The sequence below is a fragment of the Aspergillus flavus genome, chromosome 8, assembly GCF_009017415.1.
Source record: "Aspergillus flavus chromosome 8, complete sequence".
NCBI lineage: Eukaryota > Fungi > Ascomycota > Eurotiomycetes > Eurotiales > Aspergillaceae > Aspergillus > Aspergillus flavus.
Genome location: NC_092403.1, coordinates 1167648 through 1191923, shown reverse-complemented (window position 1 = coordinate 1191923; position 24276 = coordinate 1167648). Strand labels below are relative to the sequence as shown.

The following is a 24276-nucleotide window of genomic DNA, read 5'->3' as shown; positions in this document are numbered from 1 at the left end:
AACAGACACATTGGAAAAGTGTAATCTTGGTTGTCTCGTGAGAGTATGACGTTCTGGACTCGGTGAGTAATTCATGGCCGAGCAGTTTGTGAAACACGCTCGGCTTCTGGCCTCGGCCTGATAAGTACCTCATAGTGGTATATCCGATCGTATTCGATACGTTGCTAGTGGTGTCTACTCGAATGTGTTATCATGGAAATGTCGAATAGGTCAATCACTAGCGTCTGGACGTTGTATAGCCGAGGGTTCTAATTTCCAGACCCTGCACTCTAGGCATTAGCCATGAAGCACAAACTCTGCTTGTGCGGCTTAGAGCCAGTCAGAAGACAGACATACGTGCATATGCCGAATGCTATGCGCTTGACTGATAGGCTTTCGGCTTTTTAATGGTAGATCCATCAGACCCCGGCCAAATTAATGCTCAGATCTCACTGATCGACTACTCGTACGATGTCGGTTTTGTCCATCCGACAAATATCAATATGATGATTTGCTAACCCTCACGGAGATACGGGTACTAAGAGCGCCGTTTAACTGTTCGTGTCTCTATCGTTCGTGGCCTCCACGGCTGATCGACAAAAACCTCCCCGCACTCCACTTCCTCGGTCCGCTCTCAGTGAGCATACTTTGCATATGATTGATACTGCTACACCATCTCATTGCGCCTTCACTGCGAAAAGGTGGCCTGACAGAGAGTGACTCGCATCCGGGGAATTGGTAATATGCTCATCTTATTGGAGCTGCAAGATGGAGGGTGCGGATGGGGAGTATAAAGAGGACATTCTCGTGTTATCTCATGAATCTGAGGTGCTGTCAAATAGTATTGTCCGAACAGATCGACATTCACCATGAAAGACCCCATTTCTCGTATAATCGGATTATCCGAACGTGTCCCATTCAGAAGGGTGTTGGAAATACTATGGTCGAATCCTAGACGCCGCGTTGCCACTTCGGCCGGCGCTGTCGCAACATATCTTATCCTGGTGGCTTGTTTACGGTTTCAGAGGCTACGGAGATTACATCGCCAGTATCGCCAATACTCAACCCGTCAAGGGATGGCCTACATGACCGATCATGATGCCTGGGCTATTCAAAAACAGGTTCTCCAACTGGAGTTCCCTACGATATCACTGAAGGCTCTACAGTTTGCGCTCTTCAGGGTAAGTACTACCCAACGCGACAAAGGCATACACTAACTGGATGACCAGACATATGGCATCCCCACGATCTCCAAGCTGTTACTCAAGACTTCCCAATTCTCCGACCCAGCCACCTCGTTCAAGCGCTACGCCGATACCGGTGCACTCATCGGCCAGTTCATGTCCTTTGAGCCAACCTCCGACCGTGCCCTAACTGCCATCGCGCGAACAAAGTTCCTGCACACCGGCTATCGGACTAGCGGTAGCATTCTCAACTCCGACATGCTCTATACCCTGAGTCTGTTTGCGACCGAGCCGATCCGCTTCACGGAGATGTTCGAATGGCGCTCCATGAGCGAACTCGAGAAATGTGCTATCGGCACGTATTGGAAAAACTTAGGAGAAGCACTTGAGATTGACTTCGCGGAGTTGCCATCTGCGAAGACGGGATTCAGAGACGGATTACATTTCCTTGAAGAGATGACGGAATGGAGCCACCAATACGAGGAGCAGTATATGAAGCCCAGTCCGGAAAACAAAGCCGTCGCTGATAAGACTATGGACGTTCTGGTCTATGTGTTGCCGGCGTGGCTGAAGGGTGTCGGTGTTAATTTTGCCTCTTGCATGATGGATGAAAGACTACGGGTGGCAATGATGTGAGTCGCGTGCTCTGCGAGATATAGTAGCGAGATGCTAACGAGTTAGGTACGACGCCCCTGCTCGGCTATACTATGCAATCTTCTTCTCTCTAGTAGCCATTCGAAGGTTCTACCTTCGATATCTATCTCTCCCGCGGCCGAACTTCCTCCGACTGGATGTATTTTCCGAGGATCCCAATGAGCATGGTCGCCACTATGTGCGTACCTGGAGCGGTGCCCCTTACTACGTTAAGCCGACCCTGTCGAACCGCTGGGGTCTATCAGCGTGGTTTAGTCGGTTGGTAGGACTACCACTCCCGGGAGATGAAGGGGAGAAGTATTATCCCAAGGGATTCGAGACAGCCGACCTCGGCCCCAAGTATTTTGAAGGAAAAGGGCGCAAGACAGTCCAAGATTATTATGACAAATTGGTGAAAGGCAGGAAAGTAAGGCCGTTCGTGGATTAAGTGGACCAAGGAATATGTCGGTCCTTTATTCCTCTCGGGGTGAGATTCTACTAGTATATACTTAGACTTATTTTTTATCGAAAGCGTTCCTGGCATTACATTCCCACTGGGTCAACAAATCCTTGAAAGTTTAAGGTTAGAAAAACTCCGCGTGAAGAATCCTGGTGCTTCTTTGCTTCCATTCAACTAGAAAAGGTGGCTGTCGTGGCGTCATAGCGGAAGCGATCCAGACTCTGACTTCAAGCGAATCACTCCAGGCTCCAGTCCTTGAGCTGCTCGTCCCACGGTTCTGAATTTTCGCCGAAGCCTTATTGACGGTAAAAAAACAAAAGGGCCCTCTGACATCAGAGGATTCTCATTGCCACTGTGCGCCTAGAATCCCTTCAATAAAGCCAAATTAAGCCACTGCTTCGTTGACTGTTTCAATCCCCTCTTTAAGCTAAAGCAGACGCTCTCCCTTCTGCCCGTATCTCTCACTAATCATCATCATCATGCCGAGTCGCAAATCATCAAGATCTTCACTAACACAGAACACCGGACGGGGTCGTCGCCCGCCTGATAAGCTTGATGTCTGGATCCTCGGAAGCGGCCTTGCCTCGCTCACAGCTGCCGTGCATTTGATTCAGGAAGCCAATGTGCCCCCTGAAAAGATTCATATCCTAGAGAAGCTCGCTGTGGCAGGGGGAGGTACGATTAGCGAAGGAGACCCAGTGAATGGGTACAATTATCGGGCAGGAGGGATGCCTCCGTTCAACGGCTCGGCCATGGAAGAATTGCTCTCAGTGGTTCCCTCCAGGACGCGAAAAGGCAAGACTGCTCGAGACGATATTGTAGAGTTTGGGAGCCACGCTCTGAATTGGACCTCCCACACACGCCTCCTCACCCGGAGATCCCATGGCTTAGGGCGTATTGATCCTCACAAAATCAACCTGGGGCTCCGAGACCGCATCGAGCTTTTCGTGATGGTCTCCAAAGCCGAAAAGGCTCTAGGGAGAACACGGATCAAAGACCACTTTAATGAGAGCTTCTTCAGAAGTAATTACTGGCTGACACTGGCCACAACGTGAGCAAACATAGTCACCAATGTAGTCCATCTGAAGACTAATCTTTTACCAGGTTCGGCTTCCAGCCCTGGCACAGCGCTGCGGAATTACGCAGATATGTCGCCTGCTTCATGCATGATGTTCATGATCTTAACTTCCCGCGCGTTCTTGACTGCGGACGCTATAATCGCCATGAGGCCATTATTGCGCCCGTCGCGCATTTCCTAACATCTCAAGGTGTTGACTTTCAGTTCAATACCATCGTCTCCGATATCGTTATGGACCCCAAAAATGAGAACCGCGTATCAGCTATTTGCGCGCACAGAGAGGACGAGCCCGACCACAAGATAGTGCTGGGACAAGATGACATCGTCATTGTTTCAGTCGGCTCTGTCATGTCCGGGACGACGATGGGTAGCAACACCGAACCGCCCTCATTAGAGCTCATGGAGATTGATAAAGACCTTGACGAAAACTGGCTCCTATGGCTCGAGCTATCGACGAAGAGCCCCAAATTCGGCAACGCATATAATTTCTGCACACGCATGCCAGAGTCCCGCTTAGAATCGTTCACTGTCACACTGAAGGATCCCGAATTCTTCAACAGATTCTGTAAATTAACAGACAACCAGCCCGGTACAGCTTCGTTCGTGACTTTGAAAGATAGTAGCTGGATTATCAGCCTGAATATCCCGCAACAGCCCCTATTCCCAGATCAACCAGGCGACGTGCAAGTTCTGTGGGGCTATGCGCTTTGTCCCGAGGCGGAGGGCGACTATATCAAGAAGCCGATGCTGGCCTGTTCTGGAGAGGAGATCATGACGGAAATCCTTCATCATTTGGAGTTTCCCGTCGAGACGATATTAAAGAATTCCATCACGATCCCGTGTGTCGTCCCCCGGATGACCGCGACATTACTACCCCGGGGATGTGGGGATCGACCACAAGTGGTTCCGGAGGGAATGGAGAACATGGCACTTATTGGACAATTTGTGGATATACCGGACGAGGTCGTGGTTTCCATGGATTATGGAGTGAGAGGGGCGCAGATGGCGGTGCGTCGATTAATGGGGTTGGACATTGAGGGCAAGAAGTCGAAGAGAAGTTCCGCGATGAGCCTTTTGATGTAGTTTTACAGCGAGTTTCATAATACTTGCATATTTTCACATTTGATTGATTAGAAACGTCGGATATCTATTCTTCCTTATGTATCATCCTGTCGGCCCTCGGATACTGGCCAGGCGGGGGATACTGAGGGTTTTGTAAATCCATACCCAATTTGGTAATAGTAGTGCCGAACTTATATGGGTCTACCATGCCTATCTCAATATATTGACCGTTATTGCCAATGCCATTATGCTGTACTAATTGGCGTCAAAACTCATTACCGCATAAGTATATTAGTCTAGAGAAGAGAGGTTCTGTTACGCCTAAATTAACAGACAGTAATGACTCTTCGTGCGTCTCTATTGGCAGCTTCAAAAATCGCTATCTTTGCCTCCATTCCAACCATAGTGGGCCGGGGCTAACCTGAAACTAGTCCAATCGCATACCCGCGGGGAATAAAAGATATGCAAGCCAATTTAATATGGCTTATCACCGTCGGACAGCGCCGCCAAGTGCTCCATCGCGTGTCTACAGAGAAACCGCTAATCCGGCCTGTGCCGGAAGTAAATGGGAAATTAAGTAGCCTAGCAGTCAAGCTTTCGATTTGGGTCCCCATACTCCAGGGCTTGTTCATTCCCGCTCCTGCTTGCTTTGTTATTGGCCACCCAGGTGGTTCCCCTCAGCTCTTTGTTGCATCACTTGGAGCCATCTGCGATAAGAGAGTTCCGCGACTTATTGACTCCGCATCCGTCTCCTCGTTGATTGAACAGTTCCATGGAGCGGCCCACAAGCTGGTAGAATACCTCCGTATCTGGGATCGTGCTAGCTATGCTTGAGCATCCTCTACCGTCATGCAGGCCGTGGGCTCATCCCGTTCCATTGTCTATAAAGGCCCCCGCACCCCGACGGGAAAAGCCTTTCTCTGATTTAATCACGCATCGTAAAAATGCTGTTCAAAAGCATCGTGTCAACAGCTATCTTAGCCGCTGCCCTGTGCACGGACAATGTATCTGCTGCCAAACATGGCCGGTTCGGCCAAAAGGCCCGCGACTCTTTGAATTTGGCCAAGCGAGCTGCAGAACAGCAGAAGTCGTCGTTCAAGACGCCGCTTGACGACTTCCGGTTCCTAACCAATAAAACAAAATGTGGGTTCGAAATAAACCCTGTCGCAACATAGCTAACAGACATGCTTGGTTGCCAATAGCCTACAGAGTCGACCACCTCCCAGATGTCCCCTTTGATGTCGGCGAGATGTACTCGGGATTGGTTCCTATCGACAAGGACGACAAGTCTAGGGCTCTTTTCTTCGTCTTCCAGCCTACACTTGGCGACCCCGTTGACGAGATCACAATCTGGCTCAACGGTGGACCGGGATGTAGCTCTCTCGAGGGTTTCTTCCAGGAAAACGGCCGGTTTACATGGCAGCCTGGCACGTTTGCGCCTGTTGAGAATCCGTACTCGTGGGTGAACTTGACTAATGTGCTTTGGTATGTTTGCGCTCCATAAATCTCTCTCACTGGTGGTCTAATATTTCTTGCGACAGGGTCGAGCAGCCAGTTGGTACAGGTTTCGCGATCGGCAAGCCGAATGCCACAACCCAGGAAGAGACTGCCGAGGACTTTGTGAGATTCTTCAAGAATTTCCAGGAGCTCTTTGGCATCAAGAACTTCAAGATTTACGTTACTGGTGAAAGTTACGCTGGGCGTTATGTTCCGTACATCTCCGCTGCTATGTTGGACCGGAACGACACGGAGCACTATGACCTCAAAGGTGAATATTTACTTTCGCGTTCCCAAGAACTTATTTTCGAATTTAGACTAATGATTAAAAATAGGTGCCCTTGTATACGACCCCTGTATCGGCCAACACGACTACATCCAGGAAGAAGTGCCCGCCGTGCCCTTCGTCCAGCAAAATGCCAACCTCTTCAACTTCAACTCCAGCTTCATGTCGGAACTGGAGAAACTCCACGACTCATGCGGTTACAAGGATTACCTAGACGAGTACCTCGTCTTCCCTCCCGCCGGTGTGCAACCCCAGAAATCCTTCAACTACACCAGCGACGCCGACTGCGACGTCTTCGACCTGATCAGCAACGAAGCCCTGGTCGCCAACTCCTGCTTCGACATCTACGAGATCAACCTCATGTGCCCGCTCGCCTGGGACGTTCTCGCCATGCCCACAGCATTCAACTACCAGCCCGCCGGTGCGACGGTGTACTTCGACCGCCCGGACGTCAAACGTGCCATGCACGCCCCCCTGGACGTCACTTGGTCAGGTTGTTCCAGCGAGAACGTCTACGTTGGCGGCGACGCCGGCCCGGAGCAAGAGGGAGACTTGTCCGCCAACCCGATCGAACACGTCCTGCCTCAGGTTATTGAGGGAACGAACCGCGTTTTGGTCAGCAACGGCGACTATGACATGATCATCCTCACCAATGGAACCCTGCTGGCTATCCAGAATATGACCTGGAACGGGCAGCTCGGATTCCAGTCTGCGCCTGCTACGCCTATCACCATTGATCTGCCTGATCTAGCGTGGGGCGAGGTGTTTGAGGAAAATGGACAAGAGATGTTGCAGAGCCAGGGCGTCATGGGTGTGCAGCATTATGAGCGTGGGCTTATGTGGGCGGAGACCTACCAATCTGGACATATGCAGCCGCAGTACCAGCCGCGGGTGTCGTATCGTCATTTGCAATGGCTTTTGGGTCGGGTCGATAAGCTTTAAGAGTCCTAGAGAGGGATCCATGATGTATGTAAGATGGGAATGAGTAGACGGTGTTTGACGAAATACAACCCTCAAATGGCAGCCAAGGGGGAAGACGATATGTACATATAGTTAAATAGGTAGCAAAATACTGTCACAGCAAGGAATATGCATCCATAAATGGATGTTAGACTTTTGCTGCGTTGAAGTTGATGGTAAATCTCACTTTTGTCGCCCAACATGAAGTAGACCAACTGACACACTCGCCAAGTAATTCGAATTAAATACAATAGATTAATTAAGATAGTTATAAGTCGAAACATTATGGGAACTGTACCACACCTCAATGCTTGAGAAATTGGCTTTCCTCCTTCAACCAGGTATCAAAATCCTTCAACCCCGGATGGATCTGCTTGAGCTGCTTGATATCGGCACCGTACCCCTGGTTATAGAACCACTTGAACATGAGCCTCAAGTCCTTGGCCATCAACATAACAAAGTAGGCCACGAAACGGAATGTAGTCGGCACATTCTGCCCCGTTTGAGTCTTGAACTTCTTTGCCATCTGCTCGAAGGTAAGCTCATCACCCGCCAGGGAGAGACACTGGTTCTTGAATCGATCGTGCTGTAAAAAAACTTTTGCCGCAATGATGCCAATATCGCTAGTCGCGATGCATTGGAGAGGCTTTCCCTGTAGATATGCGTCCCAGGAAGTGGAAGTCACTTTGCCAATAAAGTCTGGTGTAAGGTTGTCAAAGAAGAACACGGGTCGCAGAACGGTCCAATCCATAACACCGTCTTTGGTCTTCTCGAATAGGTGTTGTTCGATATTGTACTTGGTAATGAAATGGGGCACATTGGTTGGGTTGTCGGTCGACGCATCGCCACCACGATCTACAGACGTCTGGACGAAGTGTTGCACGCGCTGTTTGATTGACTCGTCGATCAGGGCCTTGCCTTGGCGTTCTTCACTTTCGAGACTTTCGCCTTTAGCGAAGGGGCTCTATATATATCAATGACCCACAGTCAGTCTACCGTAATCTCCAACTAAGGGGGGAGTCAAAGATTCCATACCTGAAGACTGAAAACACCCCAAACAGGCAAGGATGAAGCTTTCTTGGCATTTTCAAAGATCCCGGCCGGATTGTTGAGATCGCCCTGAACCAGCTTAACCTTGTCCGACTTCTGAGCCAGTTTCTGGGCCGCTGGAGACTGGGTATTCCGGGTGACGGCGAGGATCTCCACATCTGCGTCCTGGGCCAGTAGCCCGTCGATAACGGCACCACCTTGCTTGCCGGTGGCGCCGGTGATTAGCAGAGCGATAGTCATTTTGCGGAGAGCTATCGAGGATGATTCAATGACGCTGTGATGATTTGATTCCTGACAGGTTTGGAACACTGTCCTTCTTATGTACCTGCAGCATTACATGCTTGATTTGAGGCAAGATTGTAGGTCTTTTCGGACTTTCAACCCTAGCACGGGATAATCGTGATGTCATGTTGGTCAGCAGACCCCGAGGCCGAGGCCGAAGATGACTAAGGCAACGAAAAAATGACTAATGGCGCACGGCCTTCCATTTTATTTGGGGTTTCAAAAATAAACAAATCTCTAATCTACTTTCTTGCCGTTCAAACCCTGGAGCGATGTTCTACCTGGAGCGATGTTCTATCATACTCCCTCTCACAGTGATTATGGATAAGAGAAGAGTATACTACCCTGTAAAAATAGTTAATAGGATACTTTATTGAACATAGTGTATAGTTAAATTGCTGGCTTGTGGACAAAAGCACACGTATTAACATTCTTGATCGGATATCCTGGAAATATATTTTTCCACCAACATGTTTGGATACCGCTCACCACGACACCAGAAGGATATCTTTCTCCGTTTGATAATATCCAGGTGCTGCAAAAAAAAAAAATAAAAATAAAAAATAAGTAATGATGAAAACTGTCCAAGCCGTTAAAGCCGTTAAACAAGATAGCTTTACCCAAAGGTGTCAATGCGTAGACGAACTTGCCATCCGGAAACCTTGATTATTGCTCATTTACAATGCTAGACTAGGGCAAGTAGGAACCCAGAATAATAAATCGCATTTCTTGTCAAGTATCAGACACACGGTCTATAGGCGAGCTGATTGGGGAGGAACTCCACTACCAAAGCGCCTCAACTGTTGATAACCTCCAGTCGCACCGTGCCATTCCTCGCACGAACATCAGGCTTGGTGTTCTATAGCTGATCGTATCACAGATCCTGGAGGTTGGAGCTTACAAGCAGGAATGTGACGCAGTATCATCGCGTGTGGCTTCCGTCAAGCGCAAATTCGCTAGGGCGAAACGACAACGATTTTGTTTCTCAAAACAAAACGATTTGCATTCTTTCCTGGAGTGATGAGATGCATGTGCTTGGAGGGACATGCGACGGAAAGGCTCATAGCTGGCATTTATTATCCCCGCCTCCATAGCAGTAAGCAACCTTTCATGTGAGAGATCTGAGGAGCCTTCCTCGCTCGGAGACGCAGTATCCTCAGGCGCAGTATCGTATGCAGACTCATCTGGTTCAGGAAACGAGCCAGGTAGTTCATATATGCGCCCTAGAGACAGTGGAGAATACCTCCTGCTCTTGAGGGTAGTTCGACCACGCTCGTCATCTTCAGCCTCGTATCCGGGGTCTTCCTCAGTGGCGGCGGCGATGTCCTTATACCTAGTCGTGATCCTGCTATCAAGACCAGACACGTTATGCGGCACGGCCGATGAGTGATTATGGGCATTGCCACCACTATGCTTCCTTCGTCTACCTAGACGACACGTCTTGCCAACGCGTGACTTGAGGGATGCAGGTCGCGCATCCGAACCGGAAATATCGGCATCCCAACCTGAACAATACCCACTCCGGCGCATAGATTGTATCACCATTGCATTGCTGATGATAGGAAAATTTGCGGTGTCCCCCTCAAGCGGTATATATTTTGAATCTGATGTCAACGACGGCTGGTTGCTGTTGACGGATGAAGCGTCTCTCAAATTCCTCTCACACTTGAAAAAACGGTGAGGGCGCTTTTCATTCAACAAGTCGAGCTTTTTGATCTTCCTATGACTGAGCGGATGAATATTCGCTCGCAGAAAATTGGTTATGTCGGTACAGCTCCCAAATGTGAACGATGCAATGTGTCCGCAGGGGTAGTGGTGGTATGTACACAAGCACATGGCCGGCTGTCAGATTTATTAGAGATGTTATACTAGCAAAGTGGAGAGGGAGAGTAGCTGAAGCATGCAGAAGCAAAAGTCAATACTGTCGTATGTGGAAAACGTTATATACCCGTGTTTAATAATAGTCTTCATTGCGGAACGAAAGACATGAGTACAAAGCCCCGAAAGAAACATATTCCGCATAACAATTGATTGTCCTGAACCTCTTTATGTAAAAGCTTTGATATCCTCAAAGAAACAGCAATCTCGCAAACATCTTAACTTGACGCCTCCAACGGTGAATTTCCTTTAAGATCCAGCAGATAAGTGACACCAGAATCAATCAACCACCATGCAGCCATCTCATGGAGGAACTTCAACATAGGATTCTCTAGCGGCACAATAACTCTCTTTCCTTGTCCGGCGTTTACCTTCCTTGTCCACATGATCGTCTCCGTGCAAAAGACAACATCCTCGCCATCTTCCCAGAATCGAATAACCATCCGTCCGCTGACCTCCCCTTTGAACAGCAATTCAAGCACGGCTTTACTAGGTGTCCGTTCCTGGACACGGTAAAGTCCACAGACGAGATCGCCTTCTTTGAACTGGAGTGATTGGATATGAGATGCATGGAAGGTTATGCGGTCTGCAGGTGGGACAGTCAATCTTAGTATCCAGGCTTGTGGAAATCGAGAGAAGGCTGTCATATTGCGACGTAGGAGTAGTGTGAACAAGTCTTCTAGCTTTTGCGCCGGAAGTAGTTTGCGCGCAACGCGACGGGAAGCATGGTCATAGAATGTGCGGTATTCTCCACGAGAGACCTCTACAGGAAGCGATAGGATCGTAGAAACAGAATCAGGGAGTTCGCTCTGGTGAAACTCGTGGTGGATGCGATGTCCAAGAGAACGGTGGAGGAAATATAGGTATGTCACTGTGGCAGACGACGTGGCTAGGAGTACGGATGATACATATAGAAGACTGGGCATCTTGCTGTTGTAGGGGCAAATCATCAAGTGGAAAGATGGTGGGGAAGAAAGAGAATTAAATACTGTCGAGCGATGGGAAGTTGATATCAATCGGTGCCACAATCTCGTATTGCCCACGAATGAAAAGCGGCAAAGCTATATTAAGAACGCCAAGAAACTGGTCTGCTGTCTGCTTGATTCCAAGCTCTTAACCGCGAATAGGTCCTATCCATTCTGGTGGTGGGTATGCTGAAGAAAAAATCCCAAATTATAATTACAAGTCTTATCGAATATACTAGTAGAGAATAAAACACACGCCATATACTGTAGACATCGTTCACTCAATATTTGTCGTCCACCGTGATTCCTCAGCCAGACCATGTCCGCAAATAAACAGGAGTGGGTATTGCCAATGCCAGATTGGACAGGATCGAATACCCATCGATCACATTCCCATGCGATGGGCAATGGGCCTTATTCCCTTCGCTCTTTATTCTCACTTTGCACTCGGTCATTTTCGTTCCTGCACCTCATAGAACTGCTTCTTTGCTTTCCGCTTCATCCACAATCGGTATGCGAATAGAGAAATGATGCCCACACCCACGATAAAGACGATACAGAAGACTAGGATGACGCCCGGGTTTTCTCCAGCCCAGTTGCTGCGTTTAATAATTTCATCCCGGACATGGGGGGTTAGGGCTTTAATTGCGGGCATTGTCTATTTCCTGTTAGCTCTCTTCACCGTTCTGGATATATGATGCGCGGTGCTTACGGAGTCGGTAGAAAAGCAATGGCCCTGGACACAACACTGAGGTGGTCTGTATCCTGTCGAAAAGGTCCCAGGAAGCCAAAGAAGTGCCAAACAGAACACGGAGAGGTCAAAAAGATAATAGGGACGTGAGTCGGGGCATACCGCAGAGAGACCTATTGCACATATCGGGAGCCACGGAAGTTACTATGGGAATGACGTGGAAGAAACGAGTTTATGCAACCTCATCAGCTTGGTATTTAGGACCAGGGCTGACAATTCGAATGGAAACTGGATCCCAGTCAAGATAGAAGCTTAAGTAAAGCCCGTCTCGCACTCTCCAGGGTTAAACTTTTAAATTACAGTTCGTGATGTCTATGTTGCAAGGCCATTGGCGAATGGCTGTCAGACTGGTGGAAGTATGTGGTCTTCTTGAAAGGTTATTTCCTAAAAAGGGTGCCACCTGTCGGAGTATATCCTGTCAATTCCCCACACCTCAAATAGCCTCAGAGTTGATCTACCTTGACCCTCCCGGGCTATCCGCTCACCCCACTTGGTGGTTTATATTAACGACTACGTCTGGACCTTTGGGTACTATACGAGACGGGAATCTGCAATTCTTTAACATTGAGTTCCAGACACCACATGTCATAAACAGAGAATATAGCTTTGCCTCTTCGACCATAAGGACATGATAACCCTCGGGTCCCGTCGGTCCCGCTGGCGTCACCACTGCAACATTGTCCATGGATCGTGTCATATTGAAATGAGGTGTCGAGAGGGGGTTTGCTTGCTGACTGGTGGGCTGATAGTTGAGACTTTCAAGGCTCATGTATAACAGCGCGGTTCCTAACCTCCCCTTCAAACCAATTTGTGGTTGTCAGGGTAAGCGCGATATGGTGACGTCATTGATATTAAAATACTACGTTAGCTCATCACTGGCTTATGACAGTTGCCCGAGAGAGTATAGACACACAGCCTCTGGACTACTTCACCGACAGGTTAATGGGCATCAAAGATCGACGACAGAAATGCATACCCCTCTCAGGGCTCAGGGTTATATCCTGGGGCCTTCCTGTTTGGGTATGGATGCACGTGAAGCATGGAATCGATTAGTCATGCGTGCAGATCCTAATTCGGCAACATACCAACATTTCAACTTCAACTTCAACCCTGTCATTCAAACTTTTCAACAACGTTGATCTTTAAACAGCTGGGAGTTTTGTCCCCACAGACCCCTCTCATAGACCCATTCGATTTTCCTTTTCTAGTGCCAACTTTGACGGAACCTACCTGCTAAATCCACCCAACTCCGCTTGAAGTTGACCTAATTGAAGGACTAATATCCACCTTGCAGCTATTCCCTCGTATTCGGCTGATCAACCACCAATCAGCCTTTCTGCCAACACTAAGTGCAGGGCCAAGATTCTTGAATGATAATGAACGGGCTCAAACACCCACAAGAACGCACGAGGTGTGACCATGGGCCCAGTCGCAGGCCAATCATGCGAAATCGTGCCTCTGATGGAGGCTCTTCCCGTGTCCAAATGTTACCACGGCTAACCTCGCTACAATTTCCAGCCTTGTTGTGATAATCCCCTTGTGTCTGCAGAGTTCTAGTGTGCCCGCGTTTGAGAGGCCGTCAAATGTCAGGGGGCTCCTGTTCGAGTAAAGATTATCCACACCATGTGCCGCGCAGACATTCTTCACGCATCCCGGCGGCCTGCGCTGGCAGGGCCTGGTCCTGCACAGGCGTCTTGGGGGTGAAACTCTCTAATACTTATCCCCGGACAAACCCCACTAATCTGCTGTCAGATATTACTCACGGAGACTCAGTCAACCAACTACTCGGCCACAAGCATGGCTCGTCTGTCAATATTCTGCCTAGCATACTTCGCCCTTACCTTTCTCTCCTACGCGAACGCTTGGACGCTAACCTGGCGAAATGAGACTGGCGCCCAAATAGTCGATGGCGACTCTGAACAAAACTGTACCAGGATTTACCATACGAAAGGCGAGGAATTCTCATTCAACCCCGAAGGCAAGTGGTGCTTGAAATTTTGGGACGAGGCAACATGTGAGGCACAGATTGGAAAAACGTGCGAGGGGCGGAGATGGCAACAAATTGCATCACGGAATATTTCTGCATTCAACGTCTACGCGATGCCGCCTGCTGACATTAGCGCGAACGGTATGGCGAGTACAAGTACGACATCCACATCAAGCACATCATCTACGATCACTACCACGTCTTCTGCGTCTACGAGTGCGGTTACAACTGAATCAACCCAATCCGGAAATGATGATTCCTCGAAGCACTCGCTGTCGGGTGGTGCAATTGCGGGCATTGTTGTTGGTGCCGTTGCTGGTGTTGCAATCCTCGCTGCGTTGTTCTTCTTTTGGGGTCGACGGAAGCGTAACGCTGCAGCACCAGCCCCGGCTAGTACAACTCCAGCCCCCGGTCCAGACGATCGGAATTTACCCGAGGCCGTGGATCCATCGAAGCCAGCTATGTCGGAAACACAGACTCAGGTGTCTTCGGTGTCTCCATACGGTTATCCTGCCACCGGGGGTAAGACTGTAGAGCTCCCCGGGGAGAAAGTGGGCGCTGAATTGAGCGACAGCCGTCAGCTGGTAGAAATGGGCAACACTCCTTTGGCCGAGATGGATGGAACGAGCACCATCAAACGTCCTTGATTGTACAGTTTGGAATACTTTCCGGAATGCTCTACGACTACTATCAACATGGAGATCTTTACACGGCCTACAGTTCACCTTCATACACTGCGTCTGTTAGATAATTTATAACTTCGATATATGATACCAATTTGAATTTTTACGTTCTATCTTAATATAACATTGCTCTCTGTCCACAAGCGAACCCCCTGGTGATCAAAGTCACCATCTCAATCCTCCTTCAGCCAAGGCACTTTCTCAGGCAGATACTTATATGCCCTAAATATAGCGTTGCTCTCATACGCGAAACCCATCTTCCACATCTCCTCCAGCTCACCCTCTCCAAGAACAGCCGTATAATCACTCAACTGCGGCACCACAAACTCCCAAACCACATCCCCCGACTCAGTAACTTCTAAAATCCTGCCCGTAGCCGCCTCACAAAGCACGACATTCCCATTCGGCAGTTTCTGCGCAGAACCCATAAACGGCGTGAAAAACCCAATACCACCTGTACTCCGATCCTTGTATTCCCAAATGATATCCTTCGTCTCCCGGGCCACAACAATAGCCCGAGTAAACGGCACCGAGATGCCAGGACGGAAGACCCCATTATCGAAAATCAAAAGGTCACCAGACGGAAGCTGATGCGCACAATGCTGTTGATTGACCACCGGCTGGGTAAGATGCCAGAGCACTTCACCTGTCTTCCGACTGATAATAACCACAGAAGACGTGTTTCGCATCGAGGCAATGATATTGCCATCGGAGTCAAACGAAACGCTATTGATCAACGGCCAATGTTCCCGCGGATAATCCGGATGCATGCGGAACAGCTCAGTGTCAAGATGATCGATCGCACGCCAAGTCCATAGGAGCTTTGCACCGCCTTTGCCATCGCCCTCGAAGTCCTCCGAGGAAGATCTGTTCGAGGTAGACCACGGCTCGACCAGCTTTATGCAATCGCCGTAGACAATCCCACCGGGCGCTTCACTGCCCGTAATCCCACCCTGTACTTTCGCCGCCTCTTCAGGCGTCAACGCTTCCAGGGTAGTGTAGAGAATCTTCCCATCCGGGAGATGATGTTGATCATGATGGGCCTTTGGATCACGATATTCACGTAGGATTTCTCCGGGCGGCGATACTTGGATCATTGCGCCGCCGCGGTATTTGGCCCACATCGGGAAGAGGTTTGGGGCATCTGGGTGCGCGCCGTTGTAGGCGAGGTTGCCGTCCTGCAGGAGTCTGGCGTGTCGGCCTGCACGGTAGGGAAGCGTCCATTTGTGAACTTCTTTTCCGGTTGTTGAGATGAGGTGCGCGGTGCGGGATGTTAGGGGCGTGTAGAGGATGTAGCCGGGGGAGACTTTGGGGTCGGTGCCGCGGAGGCCTAACCCGCGGCGGCGGAGGGTGTGTTGTTCCATTTTCCTTGAGTGCTTTTATGTATGGAAGCTTGAGAGTTATGTTCTGAGGGTATCTTGAGTGTTTCATTTAGGACTCTAGGGTATATATATAAATCTTTTGTGGATCCTGAATGGTCGACCGGCATACCGCGGTATGCCGCGGTAAGATAGCCTAGATCTACGTAAGCGATATGGCGTCAATTTGGCGATTATCGTGTTATCGGGATGCCGCAGTGTCTGGTGATATGAGCGATATGCGTTGTTTCAAATATAACTGGGGGATGGAGTAGCTGGAATGTGAGTATTTTGTTCGAATCATCGTTGGGGTTATTCGGCGCTGATCAGAATGGACCAAATCTCAGATACACACGGTAAATCTTCGTCGAGTATACATGCCGACGAGAAGGCAGACCCAACATGGATACAAGCCCTTTCTATTGAGAAAGGTGGTATTGAGCGTGTTACGCCTGATCAACGACAGGAAAATGTAACACATTTTTGGAACGCTTGCACTTTCTGGTGTGATCTTACTTCAAGGAGTACAGCCGTTAACTTGACATGACTGACGGAATCAGGTTGAGTGCGAACATGGCTGTGGCAACGCTTACCACTGGAGCCCTTGGAGGGCCCATGGGCCTCAAGTTCTGGGATAGCTTCGTCGTTATTCTCGTCGTTAACCTCGTTAGCGACCTTCTTCCGGCATGGACTGCGGCCTTCGGGCTAACAGGGCTCCGCATGACAACCTTCTCGTATGGCCTATTCACCAGCACAGCGAAAGATAACTAATCGATAGTAGACGATATTCATTTGGCTACTGGGGCAATCTCCTCGTGGTCGTCTTCTCCATGGTCGCCACCACAGGCTGGAACGCAATCAACTCCATCTCAGGCGCCGCTGTGCTAAACGCTCTCTCCGACGGACGATGTCCCACCTGGGCCGGAGTAATCATCATCTGCACAGTAGTCTGGATATTCTGTGTTCTGGGAATTAGCTGGATCCACAAAATCGATACATTCATCTGGATCCCCCCGCTGATAGTCTGGTGCGTAACGGCCGGCACAGGGGCTTCGCATTTCAGCAGTACCGAGCCCAAGGAATTCAAAACTAGCCAGGACAGAGCTGCTGCCATACTATCCTTCATGGCTATCATCTTCTCCTTTTCTGTTTCATGGGTCAATTGCGCCGCGGATTACAACGTTCGTATGCCGATCAACACCTCCCGGACGAGGATATTCGGGGCCACATACATCGGTATCTTCATTCCCTCGGTGCTTATTCAGACTCTAGGTGCCGCGTTATACAGCGGAACTATACAACACCCAGAATGGAAAGCCGCATATACAAGTGCAGGTGTAGGCGGGTTGCTAAAAATGGCTCTCGAGCCTGCTGGTGGATTTGGGAAGTTCCTGATGGTTCTGGCCGCGTTGAGCTCTATCCCGGTACGCTCATCCCTTCTATCCCCTTTAATTCTCAGTCATGAAAGACGTTGGACTGACTTGATCATACCAACCAGAACAATATCCCAAACAACTATTCCTTCGCCCTACATGCTCAGAATTTCGGTCCCTGGGCTCTCCGCATCCCCCGCATCGCCCTCGTCACGTTCGGCTTCATTGTCTCTCTAGTGGTAGGCTGTTGCGCAGCCCAGTATTTCAAAGATACACTACAGACCTTCCTAAGTGTCATCGGCTATTGGACGGTGATCCACATCGTCCTCGTCGCAGAGGAACACCTCGTCTTCCGTCGCGGATGGCAGGGCTACGACCTTGATGCTTGGGATGACCCCAAGAAAATACATTTCGGGTGGTCAGCTATCGGGGCCTTCGGCGCCGGTTTCGTGGGCGCTGCACTCGGGATGAAGGTAGCGTGGTATGTTGGGCCCATTGCTGGGTTGATTGGGGAGGGGGCGAATGTGGGACATGAATTGACGGGGGCGTTTTCAGGGATTGCTTTTCTGGTGTTGCGATGGGCTGAGAGACGCATTTGTGGGATTTGAGCTGCTTTTTCAATAGGAGTTTAGGAATTCATTTGGGATGCGATTTATATATATTGTTGATGGTATATTTGGTTCACGTGCACATGCAATGGTACAAATTATGGAGGGCTTGAAAATCCCCAACTAGGCATTAAATCCCAGTTTCCATCTTCTGTCGTTTCAACACCTAGGAACTCGGGGAAGTAACTAGCCAGGTCATGTCCAAAGAAAACCTCACTTTGCTCTGTAGCAAGAGGCTGGGTAACGACCGCTGGGCGCAACTTCTGATGAACCTTTCCAATGACGTGACCGAGTGTATGCGCTGCATGACAGGGAAGACCGATTGTTTGCATCCAGTTAACGAGGCTGAGTATCAATGAGTCGAGTTCGTCTAGGTTGTATATTTGTGATAGTTGCTGCTCGTATGCGTTCAGTAACCGGCATATAATAATTGCAGCGAACGTGATCATGTGGTAGATGTGGTCCGTTAAGTGACGGGTACGGTCGTCCGCGGTGTCCATGGCTAGACGAATGATAGCTGTGGAATGGCGGATCATTTCGGAAATGACTGATTCGCGGGCTCGTGCGGTCTTACATTTGAGGCATTGATCGTATAGGAGGAGGTGGGCGAAATGGAAGCCCATGAGTAGGAATTGGGCGCGTGGTTGTTCTGGCTCGGTCAGTGGATGAGAAATGTTGATTTGGTGTAGGCCATACCGAGTATGAATTGCCACTCTTTCTTCCAGTCCTGTAGACTAGCTATGGATTTTAATAGGTCTATCGACTCGCTTGATGTGTGTTCGTACAGTGTCCAGTAGAGATGAATCTCACCTACCATCCGCAGTTCGTAATTTGTAGCATGATCGGAGCCCACTATGACTCGGCATTTCGGTATCTGAGAGGCATGTATCATGGACTTTCTGCTCGTTCCGACGCAATACTGCAGGTGTGCGAGACAGAGATGGTTCCAGATACACCAGTTATCAAGAGTTGTTTTCGTAAGTTGCACATGTGGTTTGGCTGTGTTTACTGCGTCGAACAACGGGCTGGATTGACAGTGTTGCAGGGCGAATCCGCTTAGAAGCCAACTATCGATGCTCAGCGGAACTTGACCCACCGTTGTGGACCACAATGAAAGGACGATAGCAGCCTGGAAGAACTCCATCGGCTGCGGAGAGACAAGTAATGCGGTTGAGATCAGGGATCGAGCGCTTTGGTAGAGCCTTGGAGCTAGAGTAGTCGCCAGACATTCTGTCGTGTGTCGGACAGCGATTAAGCAGCAAGCAGAGAATAGCAGTGGCGATCGATTAACCTTGCCAAGTAGGGCCTTGGGGTCACTCTCAGGATCGAACAGAACCCATCGACCATAGTGCTCTAGGAAGCTTTATTCATCAGACTTGATGCTTCGTTGGGGGTTCCGAAAACGTACATGGTCATGAGATTGATAGCTAGATCGGCCGATATGAGACCATCTAGCACCGATTCGTTTGAGCTGGTATCTGGTGATTTCACTCCGACATCCGATGCTAGATCACGAATGACCATGACAGGTGGAGCTGAGGGATAATCTGTCTTCGGCGCTGCACTCGCTGCATCTTTGTGTGATGAACCCCAGGGGTTATCAGGGCGCTCAACGGACGGAGGCATGATACTAGTCGAGTCCTCTCCCAAGCGCTCTAATAGGGCCCCGACTGTTCTTTCGAGTTGCTCTATCCTTCATTATATTAACAGCGTACATCTTGAAAGTCGCCAGAAATGGAATTACCTTGCATCTACACTAGTGGTGTGGGAAACTGTGTCCTCCCGTGCAGAGGCTGGCTGATGCTCAAATGAACATCTCTGCTGCAGGCGTTCGCATCGGAGACATGGTCGCCCTCCAGTGCCTGATTCGTAGCATCTTGTCTTTTGTTTTCGACAGGAGACGCACGCACGAGAAGCGCGACCTCGATCTGGAGGCATTGTTGCGTTAATACTACGACACGAGCATTGGCATGAAGTGTAGGAAGTGATTTCGTGTGGAGACTCGCCATGATATGGGGAAATGGCGTCAAATCTTATCGTGTCCACTGATAAGATAAAGCTTTGCTTAGTGATCTTTTACGATCGCTATTTTCCTGAACAGTCCATTGAAAAGGACAAGGAAAATAATTCATGGAGTTCCTAGAGTTGCTTTGCATGGATAATGGTTTTTCTGTTACTGGAATCAATTTTAACATTATTTGCATAGCATATGCTCCCTTATATAAAAATGGTATCAACCGTGGTGACATGTTTCCCGAACGCCGACCCAAGACACGAGAATGTATAAACACAAGCAAATACACCGCTTTATTGTCTCACATTCTGATGCACCTCAACTCTTCCACTGTTATGCCAGGTAGCCAGCATAGTGCCACACTGACCACAGTAATGGTTGTAGTCTTTCAGAGAGGACATCAGGTATGGGATACATCCCAGACAGAAACAGCAACAAATAACGGCAGCCCATCCACTGTGCCTCGTTAGCCCTTGCCCTACTCTGCGACTCTCAAAATCAATGTACGTACTGTGTTGTGTTTCCTGACTCTGCCTCAGTTCTGGTCATCTCACGTACTCCGCAGATGGGGCAATCAACCGGGGTAGGGCCGCGTTGTAAAGCATGTAACGGGGTCGCAGCGTTGTATCCACTTGGATGACCGCCAGCGGCGTAGACGTATGGCTGTGGTGCGGCCATCATGTTGGGATCATGTACTGGAGATTGGACGTGGGCATTTGGAGGAGCGGCTGGCTGGGGGTGGTAGAATTCAGGTTGTTGGTCGAAGACGGGGACGGGGGCTGTCATGGCCAGCGTTAGTGAGAGGATCAGTCCACAGCCAGGGCTGGAAGTTCAACATACTGGGTGGTACTTTCTCCATGGTTAATATGGATAGGAGCAAAGGATGTTTCCTAAAGGCTTTGGAATGACTGGGCGATATTTGAGGACGGAAAGAGGAAAATTTGCAGGAAGAGCTAACTGACTACTTCTCTAATTATATTGAAGTTCATTCCCAATACAATCCTATAATCCTTGAATTAAACTTGGTCATCGCCTCAGACTCTACACATCGATACTATTTCTAGAAACCCAATCAGATACCTTCGGGCGTAGGGTAATTTCCTATCATGAACGCCGCCTCAAAGGTGGGCCATTCAGAGACGCCCATGAAACCCACTGATAGTCATTAGAGTGAACTGTCATAGATTGGCGCGGGATTTTACGAGGCTCAAGCAGGGTATGCCTTGTGGGTGCGGGCAATTTAACTTGTGACCGAAGGCTCGGCTGAGGCTGTAGGAGTAACCATATTACCTTTAATTTAGGTACTTCTTTTAGGCCGATCGTTTGCCGTTTTTAGATTAGGTCTGGGAAATACGATGGCCAAGCATGTCATCGGAAAGGTGGTCAGAACGTAGATTCGTTTGCTTTATGACCTATTCGCTGTTTACCCCAGGAATGTTGGTCTGTTCTGAAGAGTTTCGTGTTGGGTCTAATACGAGGTTCGCCTGCATTAGCACAAACCCTTAAAGGCCAGGGTCAAATGGGTGGGATACTCCTTTCTTTTTGGCCCCCGTGCACAACCTTCTTTAGTGTGGGTCTGCCTCTGATCTTCGTCCTCTTTTCTGACTCATCTTCACCCTATACCTTGGCTGGTAAGGCTCTTGGATGGGGGCGCAGTTGCACAGCACCCACGCCATACTCCGTATTCTTGTTGGATACCCTCAAAGATCAACCCTTTCGGTGTGCAGATGAACTGCGAAATGAAACAATTGAGAGCCAAATTACATGGACATTTTTCCATCAGAAAAACGTTGTCATGGGACTCCTAGCCATTATTCCTGCTTTCGTAGTCAGCCTCGATGCAACTCATTTTAATAGTATGCGGATGGAAGCTTGGCGTTCCTTTGCCCAATGGATGTGGCCCCTATCTTTGTCATAAGAGCTCCAAGTCTTCAATCATGCCACCTGACGCTGAACAAGCACATAAAACATAGATCCTGGCCTCTTGCCCCTAATAGAGCCTCTCCAAAAAGATCCTGGCTCTACTCCTTCCAGATCGAATCAAGAGGAAGTGAGTGCGAGTGCAATGTGCAATAAGGAAGGGCTTGTTTGAGCTTTCTCGGACTCTTCAGTCCCCCTATTGCTGGAAGTCGTTAATGTGGGGACAGAATAAAGGATTCTCTGGTACATGCTAGTGCCACGGTACCACTTTGTCAAAATTGCCAAAGCTAGTCGTATCTTCTCAGCGGATTAGCCCCGGAGGCCTGGTGGATTTTAAGCCATGCCAGATGAGGGGAGGCTTGCCGATGAAGCCTAAATTATACCTTAGGGCCGAGCTTTACTGCGGAATATGGACTAAAGGTTAGACCCCGAACTCACCTACATACTTGGGCAGTAGTATATGGTGGATGCACAAACCAGATGACTACACGCTGGATCCATGACAGCAAAGGGCAGCTCCGAAATAGGCAACATAGATCGACCCTTTGAGCACGTGTTTAAACGTTGCATATCTTTAGGCTGCCCGAAGAACACTTTATCGACACCGTCTCCTCTTCCACTACTACCGCATATTCAACGGCCACCTGGATAAACCACATCTGCAGGCTCTTCGAGACCCTATTATTTTGCCCCGTCAACATCTCGTAGATAGGGCGGGCAGGCATTGGAATGGAGACGTCATGACTCTAAAGGGGGCGCTGGTTCGAATGGTTCGCTACTGGCCTCACTTGCCCGACACAAGAGGGATAGAGTGTCCGGGGGAGTTCACAGATGCAGAATTGAAAGGGTTCGCCGAGAAAGGGCAAATGTTGTTTGACTTGAACAAACTTGTGAACTACTGGCGGGACGAAATTAGCATCAATGAGGATGGTTGGGTGAGCAATGATCTATACGAAGATGCGGTTCGGAAAGCCGCCCAGCGAAAGGAATCTCTCGTCGAAGCTGCCGAGGGTGATGAGCAGGACATTCGTCTTTTAAAAGAGGGAGGGATGTTTAGGGATCGTGAAGAGATTGATTGATACATGGATATGATAAAACAGAAGTAGAATAAAATATTGGTAAACTGTATCTCAACTGATTATCAGTGCGATTGGCCTCCTTACCCCGAGGTGTCCAAATTTCAGGACTCTGCACTATACATAAGCTAACCAACTATGTGGAACTTCAATATTTTCCGTCAGCTCGTCCCTCTCGTTGCGCGCGAGGAACTGACATATCTTAATTCTGGTTTCCAACTATCCTCAAATGTTTCATTCATGCTGCATTCAATGAGGTCACCTCACAGTCTCTGCTTTGCCCTGATCAAATGCCTGGTTGGCAAGGAAATGCTGAGAAGGTCCGGGAACTGATCGCTCGATACATCAGTGCCGATGTTACATCGATTGCTCTCATGCGTGACACGACCGAAGGCCTGAACAGCTTTATCCGCAGTATCAGTTTCAAGCCAGGAGACAAGTGATCCTGGACTCAGAACATCCCAACGATGCATATGGCTGGATGGCTCTTCGCGCCATGGGACTAGAGATCTGACAAGTCCCTACTATTCCTGAAATGATTGAGACGGGTATGGTTGTCGCGGCCAATGCAGAGACCTTCGCCCCCGTTTGTTGATGGCCGAACTCGCGCCATCGGCCTCAGTGCCCTTAGGCTCTATAGTGGATAAAAGAACGATGTTAAGAACATTCGCGAGGTGTACCGCCCGAGAGGGATTCATGTCCTTGTGAATATGACACAGCAGGCTGGTTTTGCGGCAGTTGATGTCATGCATCTAAATGTTTCGGCAGCGGCGTTTGGTTTGCACAAAGGCCTTAATTACCACACTGGCCTCGCCGTCTATATGTGAACCCCTCCGACATCGAAGAAGCCGATTCCTCTCCTCCCATCGTTGGGTACGGAGCTGTGTCAACTATCCGGGGTGATCTGCTGGCCCTCTAGTCAACCAGGGGCAGTTGTATTTTTCATCTTCTGGGCTTATGTATCCTTGCATCATTGTCTCGGGGTTATCAGTCTTCAATCGCCTTTTTATGGAGAGCTACACGACTTGTCTCAGATCATACTACAGGCAATCTTCACCTGCCAGGTTGTGTTACTATTTATCCATGCTGGGAAATTTAAGCTTAGAGTTGATGACGTACGACTTCATTTTAGCATCGCCTAACTCCCGAATACAGAAAAGCCCAGGAGCACTAGCAAAGTGAATTATGTTGA

At 49.2% G+C, this 24276-nt stretch overlaps 12 protein-coding genes across 12 annotated transcripts; 6 read left to right on the top strand and 6 right to left on the bottom strand.

The window, feature by feature from the left end:
* Positions 1–848: 848 nt before the first annotated feature.
* Positions 849–2244, top strand: F9C07_12592 (uncharacterized protein; the record flags this gene model as incomplete). Its single annotated transcript, XM_041295433.2, has 3 exons — positions 849–1160; positions 1209–1795; positions 1845–2244. The coding sequence occupies 3 exons, from the start codon at positions 849–851 to the stop codon at positions 2242–2244; spliced, it is 1299 nt and encodes a 432-aa protein (XP_041151363.2).
* A 246-nt stretch (positions 2245–2490) lies between these two features.
* On the top strand, positions 2491–4879 carry F9C07_1933091 (myosin-crossreactive antigen). Its single transcript, XM_071508499.1, has 2 exons — positions 2491–3307; positions 3361–4879. Exons 1-2 carry the CDS (start codon positions 2736–2738, stop codon positions 4415–4417), a joined length of 1629 nt encoding a protein of 542 aa, XP_071367311.1. The 5' UTR covers positions 2491–2735; the 3' UTR covers positions 4418–4879.
* Positions 4880–7282, top strand: F9C07_1933092 (serine carboxypeptidase). Its single transcript, XM_041295434.2, has 4 exons — positions 4880–5539; positions 5599–5881; positions 5938–6164; positions 6229–7282. Exons 1-4 carry the CDS (start codon positions 5341–5343, stop codon positions 7119–7121), a joined length of 1602 nt encoding a protein of 533 aa, XP_041151364.1. The 5' UTR covers positions 4880–5340; the 3' UTR covers positions 7122–7282.
* Positions 7283–7443: 161 nt separating this feature from the next.
* F9C07_12589 (putative nucleoside-diphosphate-sugar epimerase) lies at positions 7444–8429 on the bottom strand (the record flags this gene model as incomplete). The annotated part of the gene is made up of 2 exons (XM_041295441.1): positions 7444–8103; positions 8175–8429. 2 exons carry the CDS (start codon positions 8427–8429, stop codon positions 7444–7446), a joined length of 915 nt encoding a protein of 304 aa, XP_041151365.1.
* Positions 8430–8629: 200 nt separating this feature from the next.
* F9C07_1932973 (uncharacterized protein) lies at positions 8630–10437 on the bottom strand. The gene has a single exon (XM_041287594.2). It carries the CDS (start codon positions 10305–10307, stop codon positions 9369–9371), a length of 939 nt encoding a protein of 312 aa, XP_041151366.2. The 5' UTR covers positions 10308–10437; the 3' UTR covers positions 8630–9368.
* A 130-nt stretch (positions 10438–10567) lies between these two features.
* Positions 10568–11275, bottom strand: F9C07_12587 (uncharacterized protein; the record flags this gene model as incomplete). The annotated part of the gene is made up of 1 exon (XM_041287595.1): positions 10568–11275. One exon carries the CDS (start codon positions 11273–11275, stop codon positions 10568–10570), a length of 708 nt encoding a protein of 235 aa, XP_041151367.1.
* Positions 11276–13862: 2587 nt separating this feature from the next.
* Positions 13863–14699, top strand: F9C07_12586 (uncharacterized protein; the record flags this gene model as incomplete). Its single annotated transcript, XM_041287581.1, has 1 exon — positions 13863–14699. The coding sequence occupies one exon, from the start codon at positions 13863–13865 to the stop codon at positions 14697–14699; it is 837 nt and encodes a 278-aa protein (XP_041151368.1).
* A 144-nt stretch (positions 14700–14843) lies between these two features.
* F9C07_2287240 (uncharacterized protein) lies at positions 14844–16394 on the bottom strand. Its single transcript, XM_041287589.2, has one exon. The coding sequence runs from the start codon at positions 16097–16099 to the stop codon at positions 14909–14911; it is 1191 nt and encodes a 396-aa protein (XP_041151369.1). The 5' UTR covers positions 16100–16394; the 3' UTR covers positions 14844–14908.
* Positions 16395–18076, top strand: F9C07_2287239 (permease for cytosine/purines, uracil, thiamine, allantoin-domain-containing protein; the record flags this gene model as incomplete). The annotated part of the gene is made up of 4 exons (XM_041295435.2): positions 16395–16597; positions 16654–16827; positions 16875–17517; positions 17592–18076. Exons 1-4 carry the CDS (start codon positions 16425–16427, stop codon positions 18072–18074), a joined length of 1473 nt encoding a protein of 490 aa, XP_041151370.1. The 5' UTR covers positions 16395–16424.
* On the bottom strand, positions 18077–20051 carry F9C07_2287237 (uncharacterized protein). The gene is made up of 4 exons (XM_071510890.1): positions 19819–20051; positions 19483–19767; positions 18771–19435; positions 18077–18723 (listed from the first exon to the last, which is right to left on the bottom strand). Exons 1-4 carry the CDS (start codon positions 20010–20012, stop codon positions 18173–18175), a joined length of 1695 nt encoding a protein of 564 aa, XP_071367310.1. The 5' UTR covers positions 20013–20051; the 3' UTR covers positions 18077–18172.
* A 330-nt stretch (positions 20052–20381) lies between these two features.
* On the bottom strand, positions 20382–20947 carry F9C07_12581 (putative lipopolysaccharide-induced transcription factor; the record flags this gene model as incomplete). The annotated part of the gene is made up of 3 exons (XM_071507858.1): positions 20382–20544; positions 20600–20867; positions 20929–20947. 3 exons carry the CDS (start codon positions 20945–20947, stop codon positions 20382–20384), a joined length of 450 nt encoding a protein of 149 aa, XP_071367309.1.
* A 1801-nt stretch (positions 20948–22748) lies between these two features.
* On the top strand, positions 22749–23087 carry F9C07_12580 (uncharacterized protein; the record flags this gene model as incomplete). The annotated part of the gene is made up of 1 exon (XM_041287582.2): positions 22749–23087. The coding sequence occupies one exon, from the start codon at positions 22749–22751 to the stop codon at positions 23085–23087; it is 339 nt and encodes a 112-aa protein (XP_041151372.2).
* Between the last annotated feature and the right edge of the window lie 1189 nt (positions 23088–24276).

Coding starts and splice junctions, on each gene's coding strand:
- F9C07_1933091 (XM_071508499.1), top strand. CDS start 2,736: ATGCCGAGTCGCAAATCATCAAGATCTTCACTAACACAGAACACCGGA. Junction 3,308..3,360: donor TGGCTGACACTGGCCACAAC/GTGAGCAAACAT, acceptor ATCTTTTACCAG/GTTCGGCTTCCAGCCCTGGC.
- F9C07_1933092 (XM_041295434.2), top strand. CDS start 5,341: ATGCTGTTCAAAAGCATCGTGTCAACAGCTATCTTAGCCGCTGCCCTG. Junction 5,882..5,937: donor AACTTGACTAATGTGCTTTG/GTATGTTTGCGC, acceptor TTCTTGCGACAG/GGTCGAGCAGCCAGTTGGTA. Junction 6,165..6,228: donor GGAGCACTATGACCTCAAAG/GTGAATATTTAC, acceptor GATTAAAAATAG/GTGCCCTTGTATACGACCCC.
- F9C07_1932973 (XM_041287594.2), bottom strand. CDS start 10,307: ATGTGCTTGTGTACATACCACCACTACCCCTGCGGACACATTGCATCG.
- F9C07_2287240 (XM_041287589.2), bottom strand. CDS start 16,099: ATGGAACAACACACCCTCCGCCGCCGCGGGTTAGGCCTCCGCGGCACC.
- F9C07_2287237 (XM_071510890.1), bottom strand. CDS start 20,012: ATGCCTCCAGATCGAGGTCGCGCTTCTCGTGCGTGCGTCTCCTGTCGA. Junction 19,436..19,482: donor GCTATCAATCTCATGACCAT/GTACGTTTTCGG, acceptor TGATGAATAAAG/CTTCCTAGAGCACTATGGTC. Junction 18,724..18,770: donor AGAGTGGCAATTCATACTCG/GTATGGCCTACA, acceptor TGACCGAGCCAG/AACAACCACGCGCCCAATTC.